Source organism: Strix uralensis, chromosome 16 (assembly GCF_047716275.1).
Source record: "Strix uralensis isolate ZFMK-TIS-50842 chromosome 16, bStrUra1, whole genome shotgun sequence".
NCBI classification, from domain to species: domain Eukaryota; kingdom Metazoa; phylum Chordata; class Aves; order Strigiformes; family Strigidae; genus Strix; species Strix uralensis.
The window spans coordinates 20,445,978-20,466,458 of NC_133987.1; the positions used below are offsets into that span (position 1 = coordinate 20,445,978).

The window sequence follows — 20,481 nt, forward strand, 5'->3', positions numbered from 1 at the left end:
AACAAGCCGAGGGGGGGCAGCCCCAGCACGACAGGCGGCTCCTGACAGAAGCGGGACTGGTGACATGGCACCAGGCTGCCTCCACCTGTAACTCAGAGCTGGGCTTGCTCCGCCTGCCCAGGGCTTTATTTAAAACAAGATCAAACCCTGGGAGCTGGAGAATTGCCCTGTAACTCAGAGGGGTTTTGTGCGAAGGGGGGGAGGGCGGCCACGTACCCAAATCCCCACCCCGGGAGAAAGGCACCGAGGGCGTCGGGCGCGACGACGAGCAGGGGGGTCCCCCGTGTTTCTGCCCACATCCATCTTTTGACAAATAAACCAACTACAAACCATTTGCTGACCATCGTTCATGCAGTAGGAAGTAGCTTAGTACACACAATGTTGAAACTCACACACAGAGAAATACTTAATTATCAAACTTTAATTCATAAGACTAATCTTACAGAATAAAACAATAGGATAACCAGTCAAGGTTACACTTAAAAAAATCCAGCAGTGCAAATCTAAGACTAAATATTTGTCATCTCCCCCTCCCCTGTAATAGGCAATAGATTATTTAAAAATACCATAATACATGGTACTTACATATTCCATTTAAAATAAATCTGCAGCGGACACAAATACCTAAGACTTGTTTTTTTTTAATATAAAACTAAAGAATGAATTGCTTCGAATACGGATAAGACATAGTGAACTTCCATGAGCCACAGAAAGCGAGTCCTTGGCTAGAAGGTAAAATGGCCACATGCTTCATACAAGACTTGCTACAGCTCTCCTGGTCCCCCTCCTCCCTCCCCCAGCGACGAGGACGTTAATTAACAAAACGAGATGCCAGCAACAACGCTAACAGGCGGCGAAAGGCTGGAGTACGAAACTCGAAATGGGAACAGTTTGTTGGAAAAAGCAAGTCACGGGGGAAGAAAAAGTAAAGAGGAGGGAAGTCTGAAAAGAGAGCGGGCACCGGGGGGTGGGCACAGCGCGCACCCGAGTGGGGAGCGCCCGTGGCGGCAGGGGAAGGCGGGAGGGCGCGGGGCCGACCCACCGCCACCATACGGCACTGGCAGCGTCACGGCACCGGCACTGGTTCTCTTTGGCCCTTAAAGTACGGAGAAGCGACGGATCCAACTGCCTCAGCAGCGAAGCCAGCGGGTTGTGTGCGTGTTACCAGCTGTGGCGCCCTGCGCCTTCACAGGTTCTTATCGCGTTCTCTGAATTCAGATCACGTTTTCTCCTCCATCACCATAACACCCTTTTTTAAGTTACACATTTCTCAAACAACGGAAATTAATGATTTACTTTAATCTTGATATGAAAAACTTGTAATACAAGATCTTTGTGCAAGATAGAACCTCCGTTCAGACACGAATAAGGTTTAGTGACGGACTCCTAATGCAACACTACCCCAACAACTGTTTCCACTGGGGATGCACAAAGAGGAGGAGGAATACTGAGCTCGGGACGAGGCGAGAAGAAACACGCAGCGCAGGGCACGGCGAAGGGAAAGGGCCGGGGCACAGGGGAGCTGGGACACTCGGGGCCGTCCCAGGGCGACGCAGAGCCCCGGGTGCAGCAGAAACCCCCCAGCACAGCGTGAAACACCGGCCGTGTTCTGTGGGAACCTGCGCGGCGTTGCAGATCCTTTAATCCCCGAGTTTTAAGCCCAAAGTGCTGCACATGTCTTCCTAAGGAATCGTACCCCAAAATGCTCACAGGGAGTTACAGCAGGGAACCGACCTCCGGCGAACGGGCGTTATTAAATTGGAATTGAACTGACATGAACTTCTGCACCAGAACAGCCAGGTATTACCACAGACTTCCTACGGAAGGTTACACGTTGGATCTCAGAACAATCTTTACCAGCCAACTCAAAATACTGATTGTATTTGCACTTCACTCACCACACTCGTGGCTCGCTGAGGACTGACTGCCCAATTCCTGCCCAGGAGCAGCTGTTACGCTGCCCCTGCCCCAGAGATGATCACAGGTACCAGAGAGTAAAATCCAAAGTCAAGAGAGAGGCCAGCCAACAGCTGCCCAGCTGTGATGCTATCGAACTAGAGATGGCGTTTTCTTAGATGTTAATAATCAGCAATTGCCTTGGAAAAATCAGTATATACCAGAAGATAAAGGGTGCTGCTAAGTTCAACTGGAATATTCATTTTAAAGAACTCCCAAGAAAACTACTATATTAAGCCGACAAACACCAATTAAAGCATTTTGTATAAGTAGTGCTTTCCTGTATTTTAACTCAAACTTTGCACCTAGAACAAAAAAGTAAAACCATTTCCTTTTCCAAATCGAATCCAACTCGAAAAGAAGCACCTACATAGGATCACATTTTCTTAGTTTCTATTTTCTTCTCCATGTTTAAAACTGCTTTCATACCCCGTTTCTTCTGAGGTGACTGATCGTACCTGGCACAGGATGCAGAGTACCCGGGCCCCTGCGAGGGGCAGAGAGGAAGGCTACCTCGCCCTGTACCCCGTGCCCGAGGTGCCCCCCCACCTCAGCCGGGGCACCCACACGAGCAGCAGCACCTACTCACCCGGTCGCTGCATCGAGCACAGAAGCTGCGGGACTCTGGGGAGGAGCTGGAACTAAGAGACGCGTCCTCTCAGGGGGCAAATGGAAGAATAGGAAAGGAAAATGGAGTTGAACAGATGTACAGACAGGTCCGAGCAAGTCAAGCAGCAAGGGGGAGCCGACAGTCACAGCACCAAGGAGACAGCGAGTGCAAAGGTGACCCCAAGCGACAGAAAGAGCCAACGTCACCCACTTCCCTCATCCTGTAGTGCGTACTTTCCACCAGGTACTGAATTTGAAATCGAAGCCTTAATGCCAGGATTGGCAATTAGAAGCACGATAGCTGTGTTTAATTTGTAACGCTCTCTCCAGTGAGCTCGGGCCACCTCCAGGACCCGTGCGGGCTCGCTCCGGGCCTCGGGAGGGGCGGCTCCGGGGCGCCGACAGCGCTGCAGCTCTGCCACAACACGCTGCTGGGGGCTTGGATACGGAAAGGAAAGACCTCAAGCTACAAGAGTAACAAGCACATCACTAGTTTATATGTAGGATATGAAACACCTTTAAAGTTCCTATTGCATGAATGTTCTAACTGAAAATACAAAACAAAAGCTGCTTACGTTGCTATCAAGAGTCTACAGGTAAATACGTAACCTTAACACATCGCATATAAAGTGAACGCTTCTCCCAGTCTCTCAAATAAAATAAAAATAAAATAAATACTCATTTGGGAATTTGCACCTGCTGAGTTTCAACTGGGCTGTTTCAAGGAGAGTGAAAAATGGACATGGAATATACTAAGATCAGCTATTCCTAAAAGGCTGTTTCTCCAGGGTTTTCACAAAACGTTGAGCTGCCTGCACTGCACGGTATCGAGCCTACAGTGTTAACAAAAGAACAGCGATCTGTTAGATGCAGGTTTAACACAGAGCAAGACTGATTCAGTCTGACTGCACAATACAATGTGTTAAGGGTGTGCACCTTTTCAGGACTGAAAGGTCCGTTCAGAAAACCTGAGATAAATGGCACATGAATTGCTGAGATGACGCGTGGAATTCCCAAGCCAAAGGCGGGGAGCATGACTTCAGACAGGACGAGACGCAAGAACTTCCTGTAAACTTGAGCAAGAGAAAAGCTGAAAGGTGATTTGAATTTCAAAAAGATCGGTTGCTGGATAGATATTCTAAATTTGGTATCACTCACCGAATAAGAGAACTACCCATGTTCAAATCCAGGTCACAAAAGACTACTGCAGTTATCTAGGATCCAAACCAGCATCTGAGCTCCTCTCTTGCCCGCTCCCCCCACCCCCAAACAAGGCAGGAAGGTCTCTTTGGTTCGCTCCCGTCGAGATGTGGGTCCCCGCTTCACCCACTCGGCCCAGACAGCATCACGCAGCGCGCTCCAGAGTTTCTGTTGGGTCAGACAGGTGAGCGTCATCGCAACAGCTGCACAATGATTCTGGACTGCAACATGCACAATGAAGAAAATGCTCCTAAAATGTAGCACCCTCGGGGGTGAACAGGCAGAGAGGAACGCGGGTGGGAGGGGCACTAACGGCACGGAAGGGGCCAGCGAGCAGCACCGGGTCAGTCGCTAGCGCAAAACATCCGCAGGGGGGTCCATCGGCTCCAGACGTGCCACGCTGAGCACCAGCCCAGAGCAGCCAGCATTGGGGGGGGGAAAAAAAAAAAAAAAAAAAAAAGCAGGGCATCTTTGGGTTAAAAAAAAAATAAAATCAAGTTTTGCTACCAAAGAGTCAAACCTGAAATCAAAGGGCCAGCAGAATATGGCTTACTAAACATCAATTTTGCATACTGTTTATTTTTAAAAAACTGTTTCTGAAATTCTCAGTCACAACCAAGTAACTAAATTAAGCCTAATGCTTGTAACTGAAAGATTATGAAAATATTTTTGTTCAAACCATGTAAAAAATCCTCAATAATACATCGTAATATTTTCTTTTTAAAACTAAATTGGAAGATCAACTCTCAGCAGATTTAAGTGTATTACACACAATATTTTGTGAATTAAGATTTATTGATTTCCATTGTATTTGCTTTAAATATGGTTGAAGCTGACTGCAGAAAAGGGATGGTGAAATTTTTAAGTTAAAAGTAAACTAATGGTGAAAGAACATCACCTCTGGCTTCCATCAATGCCTCATTTAGCATATTTTATTAATAAGTTCCAGGACTATCACATCCAGGGATGTTGGAGGCCTCTCCCAGCAGTGTCCTTAGCTTTGTGTCATTTTCCTGTGCCAGAGGTGAGCGTGCTTTCAAAAATACTGCCACTTTCCCAGCACCGTGTCTTTGATTGCATCAACATATTGAGTTGGTACCCAATAGACCCAGTAGTAAGATGCTTCTGTTGGGCCCAGCTGAAATGCCTGCAAAGTTAAAAACGACAACATTTACAAACAGGAAACAGAACAGCTTACATCAGTGGAGAGATGCAGCTCAGCCACCACAAAAATCAGACAAGTCTGTTATACCTACGGCCTCCTTCAAACACCTGCTGCACAGGACAGATATTTGGTAAGCAATTCGAAACGCGTTCCTCGGAGAAACAAGAACTGCAAAGTACCAATTTAAAAGACGAGCTCTTTCTTTTACAATACCACAGCGGCAACAAAAACTCTTGGCTAGTTCCGAGAGCATGAGGAAAATATTCTGGAAGACAGAATCTGAAGCATAACTCAAAGTCTCTAGAGAAATGACCAGAATGCACAGAGCTGAGAAGCCAAACAGGAACTAAATAAGACAACGGCCACGTTTTCAGAGTCATAAAATATCTCAGAATTTTGTATTTAGACATAACGTCCTATTCTCAACTTATGTCAGTACCCACAGGAGGGGAGCACCATGGTGTGCCAGTGACCTCCACCCTTGCTTTCCGATGAGAGTTTATTGCAGCATATTCTAAAGAGGACATTTTCTTACACGGGTGATCAAAAATCAACTATTTGGACAAAGACTAGGTCTGCCCTGGCACAGAAAATAGTTCTAAGGTATAACATCTCCCCTTTCTTCCCCTAAAGAAGGGAACAGACTTATATAAGGAACTCTCTTCAACATTAGAAGTTAAGTTACTGTACTTTGGAAAGCAAGACATCAAAAAATCCCACAGATTAACAAAAAATAGCCCAAAATTCAGTAGAACTAGCACATCTCTCTTCTTAAATGCATTACTTTTCCGGACCCAATACCAGTTTTTCAGAGAATTACATAGGGAAAAAAATATTACAGAATCAAATTGCTAATTTTTTAACCTCTAGCAAGGCCTGTTGTTTATATAAATACAACAGAAACCAGAAATCAAACTAGATATCGGAAAATATCACTAACTTGAAGAAGACATGAGCTATATCGTGACTACTTTTACTGTTTTAACACTGTCACGAGACAGAAGATATGAAGTAACACTCAAGCACTTAATGTTGGTGTGAAACCAGCCCAGATTTCCACAAAATAGCAGATACTCAGTATGCCACCCCAAATATTTACAGTGACAGTAGACCTTGTCCAGAGTCCCATCTTCCACAGCACCAGGCTGCTATTACTATCTGTCTCCAACTTGCTCTGTCTTAAAAGCCTTACTTCTGTTTATTTGCATGAAGTAATTAGACTGGATATTATTAAAGCAGAGACATTACTTACCATCATGTGATAATCCTCATGTCCTTCAATAGGTTCACTCACCACATTTTTAATGGACCCCATGGGTAACTTTTCTGTTCTCTCTACATTAAAATTGATCAAAGTATTATTTCTGATATACGAGGAAGCAGTATTTCATATTCATTTCAAATACCACCTCCACGACTTCCAAAAGCTCCAGGCCAGCAGCCTCCTCTTGGGGTGAGCTTTGGGTGCCTGCAGCTGAGAAGCCCGTCTCCACATCACCACACCCCCCACTGCTGCCACACTAATAATTTAAAGGAATCCAGGAGTGGATCAATCACACGGTTCCTTGCATTTTACGTCTCTGCATCACATGCTTCAGTGCACCTGATGCAGGCCTAAACCGAGTGATGGGAAAACCCTGGCTTTTTTTAACATTTCCCATAAGGAACTCCACTCAGAGCAGCAGGATTACTCGGCACAGTGAAAGCTGGTCCCCGTGCAAGAATATTCAGGACTGACCACCAAGGATTATACTAAGCTCTGCAGAAATGACAAGGCTGAAAGCTGAATGAAGATGGGCTAACTAACTCTTTGAAAGCCTAGTCCTGGTTTTACCCTGAGGCAGTGTTCAGCTGTTACTATAAAAGCACAGGGAAGGACACAGTAATGAGTAAATAGGGAAAGAAACAAAAAGAGAAATTGGAAAAAAAAAAAAGATTACTACAATTACATGACAGAGGTAACCAACAAGAATGACAAAGCGTGTGGCTCATGGCACTTTTTCTGTCTCAGTTCTGTCCTCACTTCTTTCTGAAGAATGAACTCTAAGACCCACCCTTTTCAGTTCCAGCTTTCAGCGTTGGCCTAAAACTACCTTCTTGGATATAAGACAGAGGAAACCATAAACACTCTACAAAGAAGAAACTAAACTATGAATTCCTTAGATATAGCTAATTTGTGTGATCAAAATAAAAAGCACCTACCTAAAAAAGGCACACAGGGAGATAAACTTAGTGATATAAAGACCAATATTCCCTACCTCAATGCCATAACTAAGCTGACTCCAAACTACCCCACTCAGGCCCGTGACATTCACTGAGTAAAACCTGACTTTGCAGGCGTTTAGCACCCCTCCGATCAATTACTCTTCACAGTATCTCAGCAACAGACAAATCCGTATTATCAACACTTCTACGAAAATGACACAGAGCAACTAAGAAACACCTCCCTACACCAAACCTTAGCTTACAAAAACATACAAAGCGATCTGTGAAGCACAGGGAGGCTGCGTGGGGGAAGAATCCGTTTCAACTTTCCAGGACTAGCAAGTGAAAAACTGTGTTAACACCCTGTTGGTTTTACTCTAGCTCTTACGTGCTGGCATCTGCCATGAATTTCTCAGAGCAGGAAGGAGCTCTTCCCAACAACAACTAGCAATTACAACCATTCCCTGGAGGAAGCAAGCTGCTGCTAATTTTGGGAAGTAGGGAAACAGGTTACGTGAAAGACAGATGACTACAAGAAGACTCCAATTTCACAGCTTAAGAAACGCTAATCTAGAACACTTCAGAACTACTAAACTTGAAACTAGTCTAGAAGGTGAGGGAAGAGGGTAGAAGAAATTATCAGCAACAAAAAGATCTGCCTGCCCAGTCTAGAGAGGACAAAACCCTCCAATGTCTTGCTCCATCATTTAGCCCAGGAGAAAAATCACTGCAACTGGTACCAATAGGGGTTTTAAAGCCAGAAAAATCAAAGTCTGTTCTACAAAGGAAAGGTCAAAAACTTCCGAGATTTCTGCTTACTTTGGAAATAATGTAGCAGCTGGAGGTGCCATCCAAAGCTAATATACCATCCAATTAGGTTACTTTGCTGGGACAGTGAGCAAGCACTTCTACTCCTCTTGCTCATGACTATAATATTGCCCCATCCCAGTCAAACTAAAGGAGCACAGCGTCCTTTGGAGGCAGGGGGTTATCTGAGATGTCCTCAGCAACGCACGTTATCACCACAGCACTCTCAGCTCCTCCTGGCACCACTCAAGACGGTAAATTGATTCCTCTGACAGCAACACATGCCACAGTTTCTGCAGTTGTGCATCACTGAAACAAGACACCCAACTAATTTTGGTTGGAAGGGCAGATAATGACAGAGATGCCAGCACTCTCACTTTAATGCCGGTCCTAAGATTCCCTTTCGAGTCTTAGCCAAGCCATTGAGCCTCTATGTGATGCTGGCATCACACCAATGTTTATGAAGCGCTTTTGAGATATGCTAGAAATGCCAAATATTATGATTTACATTTGGAGCTATGAATAGCAGACTGGAACATTAGTCTATTGGCACACCTGAACTCAAGTTTTTCAAGAACAGAAGTAAAATATCAGGTAACATTCAATGATCTGGGAGAATGGCATCTGAGACGAGGAAGCAAAATCTACTTTTGAAGTATTACAATGGCAACACTATTCCCTAAACACAATTTAGTCACACCAGAAGCGATTTCTAGGTCACACAATTCACTTATTGCCCAATTACCAATTATTCATCTCAGAGTTTTAGAGCTGCTCACCTTTTGTACCAATCCATAGCTGGTCTTGCTCAAGTTTAAAGGTCAATCTTACTTTCCCCCCTGACTTGTTGTACATGCCAGATAATGGCACTGTTGGCAGGCGCTCCTACGAAGAGGCAACATAATAAGTCATGGTGAAGGACTTTAAGAGGAAAAGCTATATTCTCTTAACTTTCTAAGCATAAGGATGATCCGTCTTCCCAGTTTTCTGCTAAGATAGCAAAGAGCGATTGAACCAGCAAAGAAAGGACTCAAACCACAAAGAAGTCTCTCTTCTGACGGTCTCAAGTACTTATTTACTTACCTGAACGCCTTTAACAGAAGGCATCACATCATCAGGTTTTCCTTTATCCAACACTTTTCTGTGTTGCTACAATATAAAAAGAGAAGTTAGAATTTACAGAAGCACAACAGAGCTCTTCAATTTACTTCCAGCTGCACCCTTGACCACATCCCGATAGCACTAAGAGACAGTTAAGGACTATTCAGAGTCATTTATCACACAGGAAATGGTTAATTTTCAAAGTTAACGGAGCGCTTTCTATGACAGTCTAAAGAAATAATATAAATAAATGAATAAAACCCCAATATAATGCAAAGCGTAACCTCCCTTCTAGAATATACATAAATATGTATCTACAAAAAATTTTAAAATCCTGAGCCCCACTTTAATATCGTACATGCTGAATCACAGAGTTGGCATTTGGCAAGACAGTTTTAACAGTCAAGTGTTATATCCAGTGGACGGCAGAAAACCCTCCACATCTGACAGTGCAACATACCACAACACAGCAACAAACCAGAAGAGATTAGAGCAGTAGTAACTAAGAAAACCATGCTCACAGCTTGTAAGTTGCTGAGTACCTTTAAACAATGATGGAACTTACAGTGAACGTGAACTATGATAAATTATAGAAAAACAAAAGCATGTTTCATAAAGCTTGCAGTTCAGTGATGCGCTATTTAGTTTTTAATTAAATTTATTCTGAGGAAGGTACAGGGCCGGTAATACCTTGAGCTGAAAATCCTCTACCAGCCCCACACCACTGCAGCACCGCCACCAAACCAAGCCTCACTGCACTGTACTTCACTCCCTATGCGGAGGAGGCGAGAGGAGGATTCAACATCCTTGTTCCCTCCAGCGCTGCGACAGCTGAAGGAACTGCTAAGGCAGTTTTTGGAGATCAAATTCTTTTATGCCAACAAAAATTAGTTAGTTTTTAGATATCATTAATTTAGACTGTGCTTGAGATAACAACCATGAAGTATTTCTATTATTTACCATTTTTTATCTGAAATGCCAGGCTGTACCTAGCACCAGCACAAGCGGTGTCCAGCAAAGCCCCAGCCTGCGCTAGGCTAAACTGTCGCTAGACCTGCCCTGCACAGAGCCCTTCGCCTACTGCTCAGCTGCCAGACAAGACACCCCAGCCTGCCCCGAGGAGGAACAGGACCCAGAGGTGACTGCAGCGGATTGCAAGAGAACCACGTAAATCCTACAGCTCCCCCATGCCAGGAATTATTGAGACATCAATAACCTTTTGTCTGCAAAGCGGCTCCTTTTTATTTTCCTCAGCTTTGACCTCCTGTTGAGCAGCTTCTTTGGGTGTATTTACCGCTAAAACATCATTGATAGTAGAGCCAACAACCATGATTTTCGCCCCGTTCGTTACTTTGATTTCCCGCAACGTTTTCTCCTCAGGTAGAAGTCCCTTGAACATAACTTTCTGCATAGCAGGTGGAAGGCCTAAGAGGCAAGAACAACGATTACGAGACCGCAGTGAGAGGAGCCGCGGGCGAGGCGGGAGAGGCGGCGGCAGCACCGACAGACCTGTGAGCGAGTGGATCTTCTGCTTCAGCTCGGCCCCCGTGCTGTCCAGGCAAAACTTCACGTCGTACTTGTTCTTGTTCCAGATAACCTTTAGCTCCACCAGCTCCTTCCCGCTCTCCGCCTCGCCGCCGTTGCTGACAGTCGCCTGCGGCGGATCCCGGCGCTCCTCGCCTTCCGGAGACCTCCCCGCCGCCGGCGAGCCGCCCTCTCCGCTGCAGCCCAGCGGCAGCTCCTGCGCCTCCGCCTCCATGCTCGGTTCCTCGGCACCTGGAGGCGAGCGGACAGGAAGAGCCCGGCCGGCGGGAAGCTGCCCCGGCCCCCCCCGGCCCGGCCCGGCCGCGCTCCAGCCCCGGCCCCGCACCGCCCGCAGACCGCCCGGGGCCGGCTCCCCGCGCCGGCGCCTCCCCGGCTCCCCGCCCGCCGCCCCCGCCGCGCCTCACCCCGCCGCCGGGACCGCGGGCTCCTACCATCGGCGGCGGCGGAGGCGGCGGCGGCCATGATGATTGTGTACAATCTGCCGCGGGGCACGCCGGGAAACGCCCGCCGCCGCCTACTGGGCCGCGCCGGCTCCCGTAGCCCGCCCCCGGTGGGAGGAGCAGGCCCCGCAGGCCTCGCCCCCGCCCCACCCCGGGACACCGGCAGGGCCGTCCCGAGCCTCCTCCCGGTACCCCGCGCCGGGCGCCGAGGCCCTGCGCTGCCGAGGGCCGTGGCGGCAGCCCTACCCGCCCCGCGCTGCCCACGGCAGCAGGAGGAGGGTGGCGGCGCCTTTAAGGGTCGCCCCGCCCCGCGGCGGCTGCGGGCCCGGGGATTGGCTGCGCGCGCCCGGGCGGAAGTGGCGCTGGCGGCCACGTGGGCGGCGTCGGCGGGATGGCGCGAGCGCTGCGGGGCGCGGTGGGGCCGGTGCGGGGCCCGCGGGTGCGGTTCGGGCCCAGCCCCACAGGTAAACCCCGGCCGCTCGCCAGGCCAGGCCTGGCCCTCGCCTCCACCCACCCCTCAGGGGGCTCCGCTGCGGGCCGGGGCGGCGCCTTGGGTTAGAAAACGTGAATTCAGACACTTCAGGAGTAGGGGGGGCGGCCGGTGCCGGGCCGCGGGGCGCTCCGCTGGCTCCCGGCGCTGGGCTCCCCGGGGTACCTGCTCGCTCCGCGGGGCCCGCCTTCGCCTCGTCTGCGGAGATAAACCGGAGCCTCGGCGGCTGCGACAGAGGGTGCCCTTTCAGAAAGAAACGGGAAAGTTGGGGGTCCCTCCTCGTGAAGGACCACGAAAATGGCGTTTCCTGGCACATACCAGACCACTTCGGGAAATACGTTCTTAGGAGGCCGTTACCGGGGATTTATTTCTATAGCAAAGACCCCCAAAGCCAGCACGCCTCCCCCCAACCCCGCCGTTAGTGCTTGGTACCAGTTTTCATTACAGGCAGCATTGCCCTTCCTGCTCATCTTTAAAACCGGGCCTTAATTATTATCATCTCCTCTGGTTTCCCCATGATAACAGGTTTTCTGCATCTGGGTGGCCTTCGCACAGCTCTTTACAATTATATTTTTGCCAAAAAACACCAAGGGACCTTTATTTTGAGAGTGGAGGATACAGATCAAAACCGAGTGGTTCCTGGAGCTGCAGAAGGAATAGAAGATATGCTGGATTGGGCAGGTATTTACAGACATCTTTCATTTTTAATTTACAGAAAGATTCTCTTTTTAGAGATTAACAGTACCCAGATTGAGAGTATTTTGCATGATAGCGAGCTGTGGAGCGTTTCAGATGGTGAATTAGTTGAAATGTAGTTATTTCCACAGCTAGGCATCAGGAAAATCCTGGAAATACATTTATGTATTTAGGCTTGGTTTCTTTTGGCTGTGTTGTCTGACACACAGAACGATCCCAATCTGTGGAAGTGGCCCAACGTGCAGTTGTAACAAAGGTTGCGCACAAGAGACACGAGGGAAAGGTCTCAAGTTGGAGCTCACAAACTTCACTGTAAATTCAAAATCGTTTGTATGCAGAGTATTTGCTAAAGGGGATCTGGAGGTGTCAGTTTTCATTCTGAATCTTCTGCTGCTTTTTGAGCTTAAGAACTAGAAGCGAGGGTGATTTTAGAATACAGAATTGTGATAAAGTTAGAGCCCAACGCCACAGACGCTGCCATTAATGGGTGGGTGTCGTGGTTTAACCCAGCAGGCAGCTAAACACCGCGCAGCCGCGCGCTCTCTGCCCCCCGCCAGTAGGATCGGGGAGAGCATTGGGAGAGAAAAAAAGTAAGAGAGAGAGAGACAGTTTAACAGGGCAGAAAAGGAAAGGAGGATAAGTAACACGCAGTGCGTTTGCTCACCGCTCGCCAACCGATGCCCAGCCAGTTCCCGAGCAGCTGCCCCTGGCCAGCTTTCCCCCAGTTTATGTACTGACCGTGACGTCACGTGGTCTGGGATGTCCCTTTGGCCCATCTGGGTCAGCTGTCCTGGCCCCGTCCCCTCCCAGCTCCTTGTGCCCCCCAGCCCCTTACTGGTGTGGTGGTGTGAGAAGCTGAGAAATCCTTGACTTAGTGTAAACACTGCTCGGCAACAACGAAAACATCAGTGTGTTATCAATATTATTCTCATCCTACATCCAAAACACGGCGCTGTACCAGCTACTAGGAAGAAAATTAACTCTATCCCGGCCAAAACAGGGACAGTAGGTGTACTTTAAGGGACTAGGATTTTGCTGTTGAGTTAATAACTTTGGAGTAGGTAAAATAACTGGCTAAGGTTGCAACTGTATTTTTGTGGTTTGAGTGTTCTTTACTACAAAAAGGGTGGATGCTGCTTTGCACGCGCACACCGGACTATTTTGCTCTAGGTAGTGTGTCAGAGCTGTTCAGCTATTTACTAGGTTCTGGTGTTTTTTTCTGCTCGTTGCTTCACAAACAATAGTCTAAATTCTGATAGAGTGGCTGCTGTTTATCTTCCAAGTCCAAGGGAATCTGCCTCCTGTGCTAGACAGATGCCGTTAGCTGGCTGCCCTGGAACAGAAAGTGCCTTCAGATGCTCTCTGGACCCTTGCTGTTTTATCTTCATTCAGTGGGCTCCGATGGTGGGTTTCACTCTGCCTTTTTACAGGCTTTTTATGTCCCGTCATACTGCTATTTCAGGTATTCCCCCTGATGAGAGTCCTCGCCGTGGTGGTTCCTTTGGACCCTACCGGCAGTCGCAGAGACTCGACCTTTACAGGAGAGCCAGCGATGCGCTTTTGGAGAGCGGCGCGGCGTACCGCTGCTTTTGCACCCCTCAGCGCCTGGAACTGCTGAAGAAGGAGGCTCTGCGGAGCCAGCAGACCCCGCGGTAGGGATCCCTTGTCCCCTGGGTGGTTCCCTCTGTGCTGCACGCTTGGGAAAACGTGTGGTAATAGGATTGTGATCTCGCTGCCCATAGAGAGCGAAGCCAGCGCGACTCTTAGAGGCTTGGGGGAGTGACCTCCAGGGATGAGGGAGTTTGACTGGACGTGTAGTGCGCAGGTTACAGCTAAAATTCAGGGATTGAATTAGAGTTTTGGGAATGTGAAAATGGCTGGTGGGGTTGGCCTGTGTGGAACTGAGACCTTCGTTCTCCTTTCTCAAAGATACGACAACCGGTGTCGGGACCTGGCGCCCGCAGAAGTGTCTGAGAAGGTGGCACGGGGCCTCGGCTGGGTGGTCCGCTTCCGCCTGGAGAGGGGGGTGCAGCCCTTCCGGGACCTGGTCTACGGCTGGAGCAGGCACGAAGTGGCTGATGTGGAAGGCGACCCGGTGATTCTCAAGGGGGATGGCTTCCCCACTTACCACCTGGCAAATGTGGTGGATGACCATTACATGGGCATCAGCCACGTTCTGCGGGGAACTGAGTGGCTGACTTCGACGTCCAAGCACCTCCTTCTCTACAAAGCCTTTGGCTGGGATCCCCCTCAGTTCGGTCACCTCCCGCTGCTCCTGAACAAAGACGGTGGCAAGCTGTCGAAAAGGCAGGGGGACATCTTTGTGGAGAGCTTTGCTCAGGATGGCTTCTTGCCAGAGGCCCTCCTGGACATCGTAACCAACTGCGGCTCTGGGTTCGCAGGTAACGACAACAGGCTTGGCACTTGCTAGGACACTTCTTGATGCTTCCTCTGGGGAATGGGGTAGGTTTGTTTTAGTAGTTGGGAACTCTGACAGTGTTTGAAGGGATCAGGAAATGTCAGGTGTGACTAGTCCGTCACTGAAATGCCACCAGGGCTTCTGCAGAGCTCCTGTGAAAGACGGGGCAGTGTGCCACGACGGTGGGAGTCTTTCTGCCTCTGTGCAGCCATTTATATTGAGTCTGATGCTTAATGAGTTCCCACTCGGGACAACATTCATCTCGAGGTGAAGAAACTGTCTGTGAACTCTTGGGAAAAGAGTTCTATGGTTAATAATTGCAGTGTCATGTATTACACCTGTCACACTTCTCGTTTAACCTGAATGAGAAGTTGAGTCAATGACTCCTTTTGTTGCTCTTGCTGTGTGGGGATCACAAATTAACTTGTGTTTCGGGAACTCTGCTTGGGAGTCAAACCTTTCTTGGGCAGTGGAGCCTCCTGGATGAGTGTTCCTTCTTTTTGGCTGACTGATAGGAGGGGTGTCCCACTGAGGGAGGTGACAGGGCCAGGCAGAATGTCCCAGTTCCTCGCCAGCAGTTAGCAGCACCTGCTCTTCGGGAGCGGGCAGCTTCCCGTGCGTGCCCGCTGCAAGGTCCCTCCTGTCTGCTGGGGTACGTCCCTGTTAGCGCTGCGAAAAGCGGCTCTCCTGGGTCACCTCTTCCTTGGGTGTGCTGCTGCCCCAGCCCTGCACCTGAGGCTCACGGTGAGACGCAGTGAGGCTAGCTCTCTGCACGAGAGCGGATGTGTATTATTCCCTTTTTGGGTTATTTTGCAGAGAAACAGATGGGGAGAACTCTGGAGGAGCTGATCTTGCAGTTTGAAATAGGCAGAGTTACAACCCATTCTGCCCTCCTGGATCTCGAAAGCCTCCCAGAATTCAACAGGTATAAATATCAGTGGTAACTTTAATAATCTGTACATCAGTGAGAATTTATTCCTAGCGCTTGGCTTTGGTGATTTCGTTTATCAGGTCAAGCGTGGTCCCAGCGCAGCAGCTTTTCGGCTGCGCTACAGCAAAGTACAAGTTCCTGCTTACACCATTCCTGCCTCCTCTCCCGTCCTGGGCTGGGACGCTGGTGCCGGGCGCGCTGTAGGAACCCGGGCAGATGGTGTGTAGCAGGAGGATGCAAGGTCTTAAGCTGAGATTCAAAATAACATCTAAAAAGAGGCAACGCTTGCAGAAGGTACTTCTGTGAGTGCGCTCATGTGCTGCGGGGATGTTGTGCTGCTGAGAGTTCCCACGTCTTCTGTTCACGGTGTATCAGAGCTAAAGGCTTTGCTGTACAATGTCTGTCTGGGGTTTAGTGTTGGTTTTCTAAGAGTTCTACAGTCTTCATTAGTAAATGCTGCGAGGTTGGGACGATTAGATTCAATCTAACCCAGAGCAGTACAAAAGCAGTTTTCTTTGTTCCAGGATTCACCTCACCCGTCACATTGAGAACGAAGGGCTGCGACAGGAGCTAATTAGAGAGCTGCGGTTGCTGGTGGAGCACGTCTATGGGGATCAACAGGTGGATCAAGAGGTTCTAGAAAAGGAGTACATGGAGCGAGTCCTCCTGCTGAGAAAAGTACGAGCAGTGATGGCGTTGTGTCGCCATTTGGGGAGCTGAGGTTTTGTGGGATTCCGGGCTGAAAACTCAGCTGAGTCCTGGGCGCTGCTTTGATCCGAGCTCGGAAGCTGCGCAGCCTGCAGACGGCAGATGGGTGTCACCAGCCCAAGCAGGTGCCTGCACCACGACTGCCAAAGTCCGATGATAGAGCTAGCAGACCTGTAGGAAGGGGTGTGTGGAATATCTTGGTGGTCTTTGCAGAGTCATAAGCTCACCTGTCCTTTGCTGAGCCAGCAGAGAGCTCCCTCGGCCGGGGGAGGATGTGTCCCTGCCATGGAAGTGAGTCACGGAATTGTGAGGTGTGTCTTGGAGACCTCTCTGGTTCCCGCTCAGAGCAGGACCGTCAGCAGAGCTGCTTAAGGTCAGCTGTGGCTTTGTCTAGATGAGTGGTGACAACCTCCAAGCCACAGTCCTCCTCCCGTAGCCTGGGATGCGGCCGGCTTGTGGTGGGAAGGGCCAGCTCCCACGGCCCCACGTGCCAGGAGACGCCTCACCTCTAGCTTTTGTGGACTCGGCAGCGTAAGGCACTTCTGCTTTGCTGCTGCTCCACGCTTTGGAAGCAAAGTCAAAGCAACCTATTGGCAGAGGATGAAGCTCTCGGTTAAACTAGTGGGGTTTGTGCACTTGGGAGCCCTGGGAAGCCTCTCGGTTAAGTGGCAGAGCGCCGGCTGGGACGGGCACAGAGATATTGTGGCTCTTCCCAACGCCAGGGAGGAGGATGAGCCCGGCCCTTTCATGGTCTGCCCCTGGGATGCGGCTGTAGTATCGGGGGGGCTCCTCGTGAAGAATAAAGCCTTTGTAGGGGCAGGAAGGGACCCGACTGTCCCAGCGTGAAGGCTTTGCTGTGGCAGGACGGGTGACTCATGTGACTTCCCACTGTCTGCTGAGAGGCGGCAGATGGATGTGGTGAGCTGCTTCCCCGCTGCCTCTGAGTCAGCCCGCGCGCGGCCTTGGGGTGCTGCTGCGGCCCCGCTCGTGCCGGCTGGTTATGGGCGTGAAAAACGGCCGCCTAAATGTCAGCGGTTGACGTTTCCTCTGAGCAGGACGAAGTACAAGGCAGTGGTGTGTTTGGACCCTCTTTAACTGTTTGTGAAATCCAAACTGAATGAGTTTGCTTCCCCCACAGCTTAACCCTCAGCCTTGACAGCTTTGCTTTCTCTCTCCAGGGTCACATAAGCCTCCTGAAGAACCTGGTGTCGTCTGATTATTCTTACCTGTGGGTTAGGCCCTCGGTGTCCCGCGAGCAGCTACAAACTATTTCTGCAGAAGTAGATGAAATAGGAAAACTAGTCTTAGGGTAAGTGTCTCTTCCCAGCTCTGTACACACCCACCTGCCCACCCCAGAGCATTGCTCCTGGCTGCTGCACTGATGTTGGACATGTTCCTAGTTCTTAATTTGCTCTACGTTGGAATGTCCTGCAGTTAATAACTGGTGAGAAATTCAGTGTTTTCAACCGAAAGGCAGTTTGCCAGTGGAAAAGCTCACATCAAGGCTCTCAAGCAAGAATTGTCACGTCTGGATTTTGTAAAGCACTGAACAGCAGTTTGTGTGCCAGCGTGGCGCAGGTGAAGCAGCGGCGTTAGCAGGATTTCCCCACAGGAGGTTTCCCCCCCTCATCTCCCACGCTCTGTCTGCTGTAGCACCCAGCTGGAGAAGTGCAGGGTGGGTTTGGTCAACATGTAGTCGGGTTGATAATGTAGTGAGACTTCTGGGCCTCTGGAATGGACCCTGTTTGTGTCCAGCTGGAATCACCGTTGCTTCTGGAAAGCTCATCCCTGGGGAGCTTTTCCTGCTTCCATTTCTTTGTTTCTAGCTAGCAGTCTGCAGCTCTGTCTGCTCAGAAACGTCACTGGGATGGCAGAGTCCCTCGGTGCCCGTGAGTTCTGTGGGGTTTTGCCGAGGAGTTTTCACTGCTGCCCCATGTCCCTCTGCTACTCCACGCCTTGCAGCTAGGCGGGGTGGTAGGTCAGTTGCTTTTCCAGTTCAGATCTTGCATCTGGACTAAAATGAGCCCTGAAAATCAGTTTTGGGAGTAATTGAGGTGGCAGTATCTGCAAATTGAGCTGTTATTTCCAGCTGTCTGTAAAGCTGGCTGCCCTCAGTCATTTGTCACAGCTGAGTGGTACCTGAATCTGAGTGGTGGTAATTTAAATGTCAGAATACTCGCTGTCCTGGAGGGACAGTGCTGCTGCCTACAGCTGAGTAGGGTCAGCGATGCCTCCTGCATCTCTAAAAATCATATTATTAAAAAATAAACCAGAATTACTGCTTTTCCGGCGGTTTTCCAGGTCCTTGGCATAACTTTGTGCTTTAAACTTGATGCTTGCTTTTTCTGCTGCTGGTGCTGCTGCAGGAGGTGAGAGGTGTGGTGTTGGGGGGCAGGGTGTCCCGCAGCAGCCCGGGAGGGTCCCCGTGCCCCCGGCCGGCGCCGTGGCGGGCAGAGGCAGGGCCTGGCCCAGGGCGGGGCTGCAGGGCAGGCAGGTTCACCCTGAACTGCTGCTCCTGCCAGAAGATTTTGCAAAACCAGTCTGAGGTAGCTGGCAGTTGTCGGAGTCGTTAGTCATTTCTGGGTAGGAATCCTGTGTTTTGTATGTCCCTAGTCTGTAAGGACACCTTCTTTCCTAAAGGCTCATGAGGAGGCAGGCAGCTAGTTTGACCGTGGAGGAGTTGAACAGAGACCTGAGAAGCCTCCAGAAGCAAACCAAAGAGACTAAGTATAGCAGCATGATGCAGCTCCTTCGCTTGGCTCTCAGTGGGCAGCAGGTAAAAAATAAAAATTCTGAGTCCGGGTCCACCTTTTTTTTTTTTAACACCTATCTTCTCTCTGATAACACGATGCTGGTATTTGAACATCTCACCAGAACTGACATCAGTTTCTGTTATGAGCAAACGTGCCAATACGCAGCAATTCTGGAAGAAAAAAGCTGTTTTGAAAGTTTCAGAACGGCAGAAGTTGTCAAAGCATGAATAAGCTGGTCACAAATCTGGAGTTAGAAAAACCTCTGGACCAGCTCTAGGGGGTTTTGGCAAGGTTGTACGTTTGGGGCAAAACTGGGATTTTATGCGCAATCTGCTTTTACAAAGTTCAGAAACAAGTTTTACAAAAGTTCTTCAAAGCCTAATCCTGGCTTACGCTCTGGCCTCAATTCTTCAGCGTCAGTTGGACCATCCTTAGCATTTTACTTCAGGAGGCAAAAAAACCCAAACCCTTGTTTTGAGCTTGCTCATAAAACCCCGAGCCTGGGTCTAACAGCGATCTGATACTGATCCCGCTCTCATTTCCGCCCTGATGAGGCACAAACTCGTGCTGCAGAGTGTCACTTTCCATTTGTACAACGACTTCTTCTGTGTTTTCAGCACGGGCCCAGCGTTGCTGAGATGATGGTGACTCTGGGACCCCAAGAAGTGTGTGGACGAATACACAAAGCCCTGTCTAGCTAATACAAGACAGAAATGACGCCGACAGCCAGCCCGTGGGCCTGGATGGTGTAGGCAGCACGTGTCGTCATCCTGGACCTGTATGTTTGATCTCAGCTTGATTATCTTTGGTCAGATGAGCTGGGCTTTAGACCAGGCAAGTGTCACCGAGATGCCTCCAGGTCTCTATGTATCTGCACTAAGCATAAGCCACTTCATCTGCGAGAGGAACCAAATGCAGATTTAGGTCCATCCTTCTGTTTTCATCTCGTGCAAAGAGCCTGGTTTCCAGGCTGGGAGAAAGACGTTTATCAGTGTTTAAGTTCAGACCACGTGGACAGAAAGTAACGCTCCTTCTGAAAGCAGCTCGTCTCAAGCCATCGGCCTCTTTGGAGAGGTCTTCGCAATCAGGGTACCTACAGCTACACAGGTCCCCAGCAAATACCGTGGGGAGGGTATTTTTATGTATATAAATATGTATATAATTTTGTATATATAGCTGCTGCCCTCTTTGCTGCCCCAGCATCCTGCTGGGCGGTGTGCACTGCTCTGAGTGTGGGATTCTCCTCCCTGTGTCCTGTGTCACGCACGTGGATCTGCTAAAAATATCCCTGACCAGGAGATTGGGATGTTTTTTCCTCTTTTGGATGATGACCTTTTAATTATTAAATTAATGTGGTGACTTTTGATTCCCTTCTTGCCAAGGCGTGCTCGCTCTGCACGCCAGCGAGGGGAGGAGCAGCCAGCGGGGTGTTGGGGGTGTTTTACTGAGCCAGCCC

General features: G+C 49.5%; 2 protein-coding genes across 3 annotated transcripts; one reads left to right on the top strand and one right to left on the bottom strand.

Annotated features, from left to right (window-relative positions):
- Window positions 1-4,310: 4,310 nt before the first annotated feature.
- UBFD1 (ubiquitin family domain containing 1) lies at window positions 4,311-11,093 on the bottom strand. 2 transcript variants are annotated; one of them, XM_074885773.1, is made up of 7 exons: window positions 11,020-11,093; window positions 10,553-10,819; window positions 10,260-10,468; window positions 9,026-9,091; window positions 8,722-8,827; window positions 6,183-6,265; window positions 4,311-4,912 (listed from the first exon to the last, which is right to left on the bottom strand). In XM_074885773.1, the coding sequence occupies exons 1-7, from the start codon at window positions 11,048-11,050 to the stop codon at window positions 4,802-4,804; spliced, it is 873 nt and encodes a 290-aa protein (XP_074741874.1). In that variant the 5' UTR covers window positions 11,051-11,093; the 3' UTR covers window positions 4,311-4,801. The 2 variants fall into 2 exon arrangements, with proteins under 2 accessions (XP_074741874.1, XP_074741875.1); XM_074885774.1 differs by lacking the exon at window positions 6,183-6,265.
- Window positions 11,094-11,194: 101 nt separating this feature from the next.
- Window positions 11,195-20,389, top strand: EARS2 (glutamyl-tRNA synthetase 2, mitochondrial). Its single transcript, XM_074885776.1, has 9 exons — window positions 11,195-11,492; window positions 12,044-12,199; window positions 13,677-13,866; window positions 14,144-14,616; window positions 15,450-15,558; window positions 16,089-16,242; window positions 17,451-17,581; window positions 18,913-19,048; window positions 19,643-20,389. The coding sequence occupies exons 1-9, from the start codon at window positions 11,420-11,422 to the stop codon at window positions 19,724-19,726; spliced, it is 1,506 nt and encodes a 501-aa protein (XP_074741877.1). The 5' UTR covers window positions 11,195-11,419; the 3' UTR covers window positions 19,727-20,389.
- Window positions 20,390-20,481: the final 92 nt, after the last annotated feature.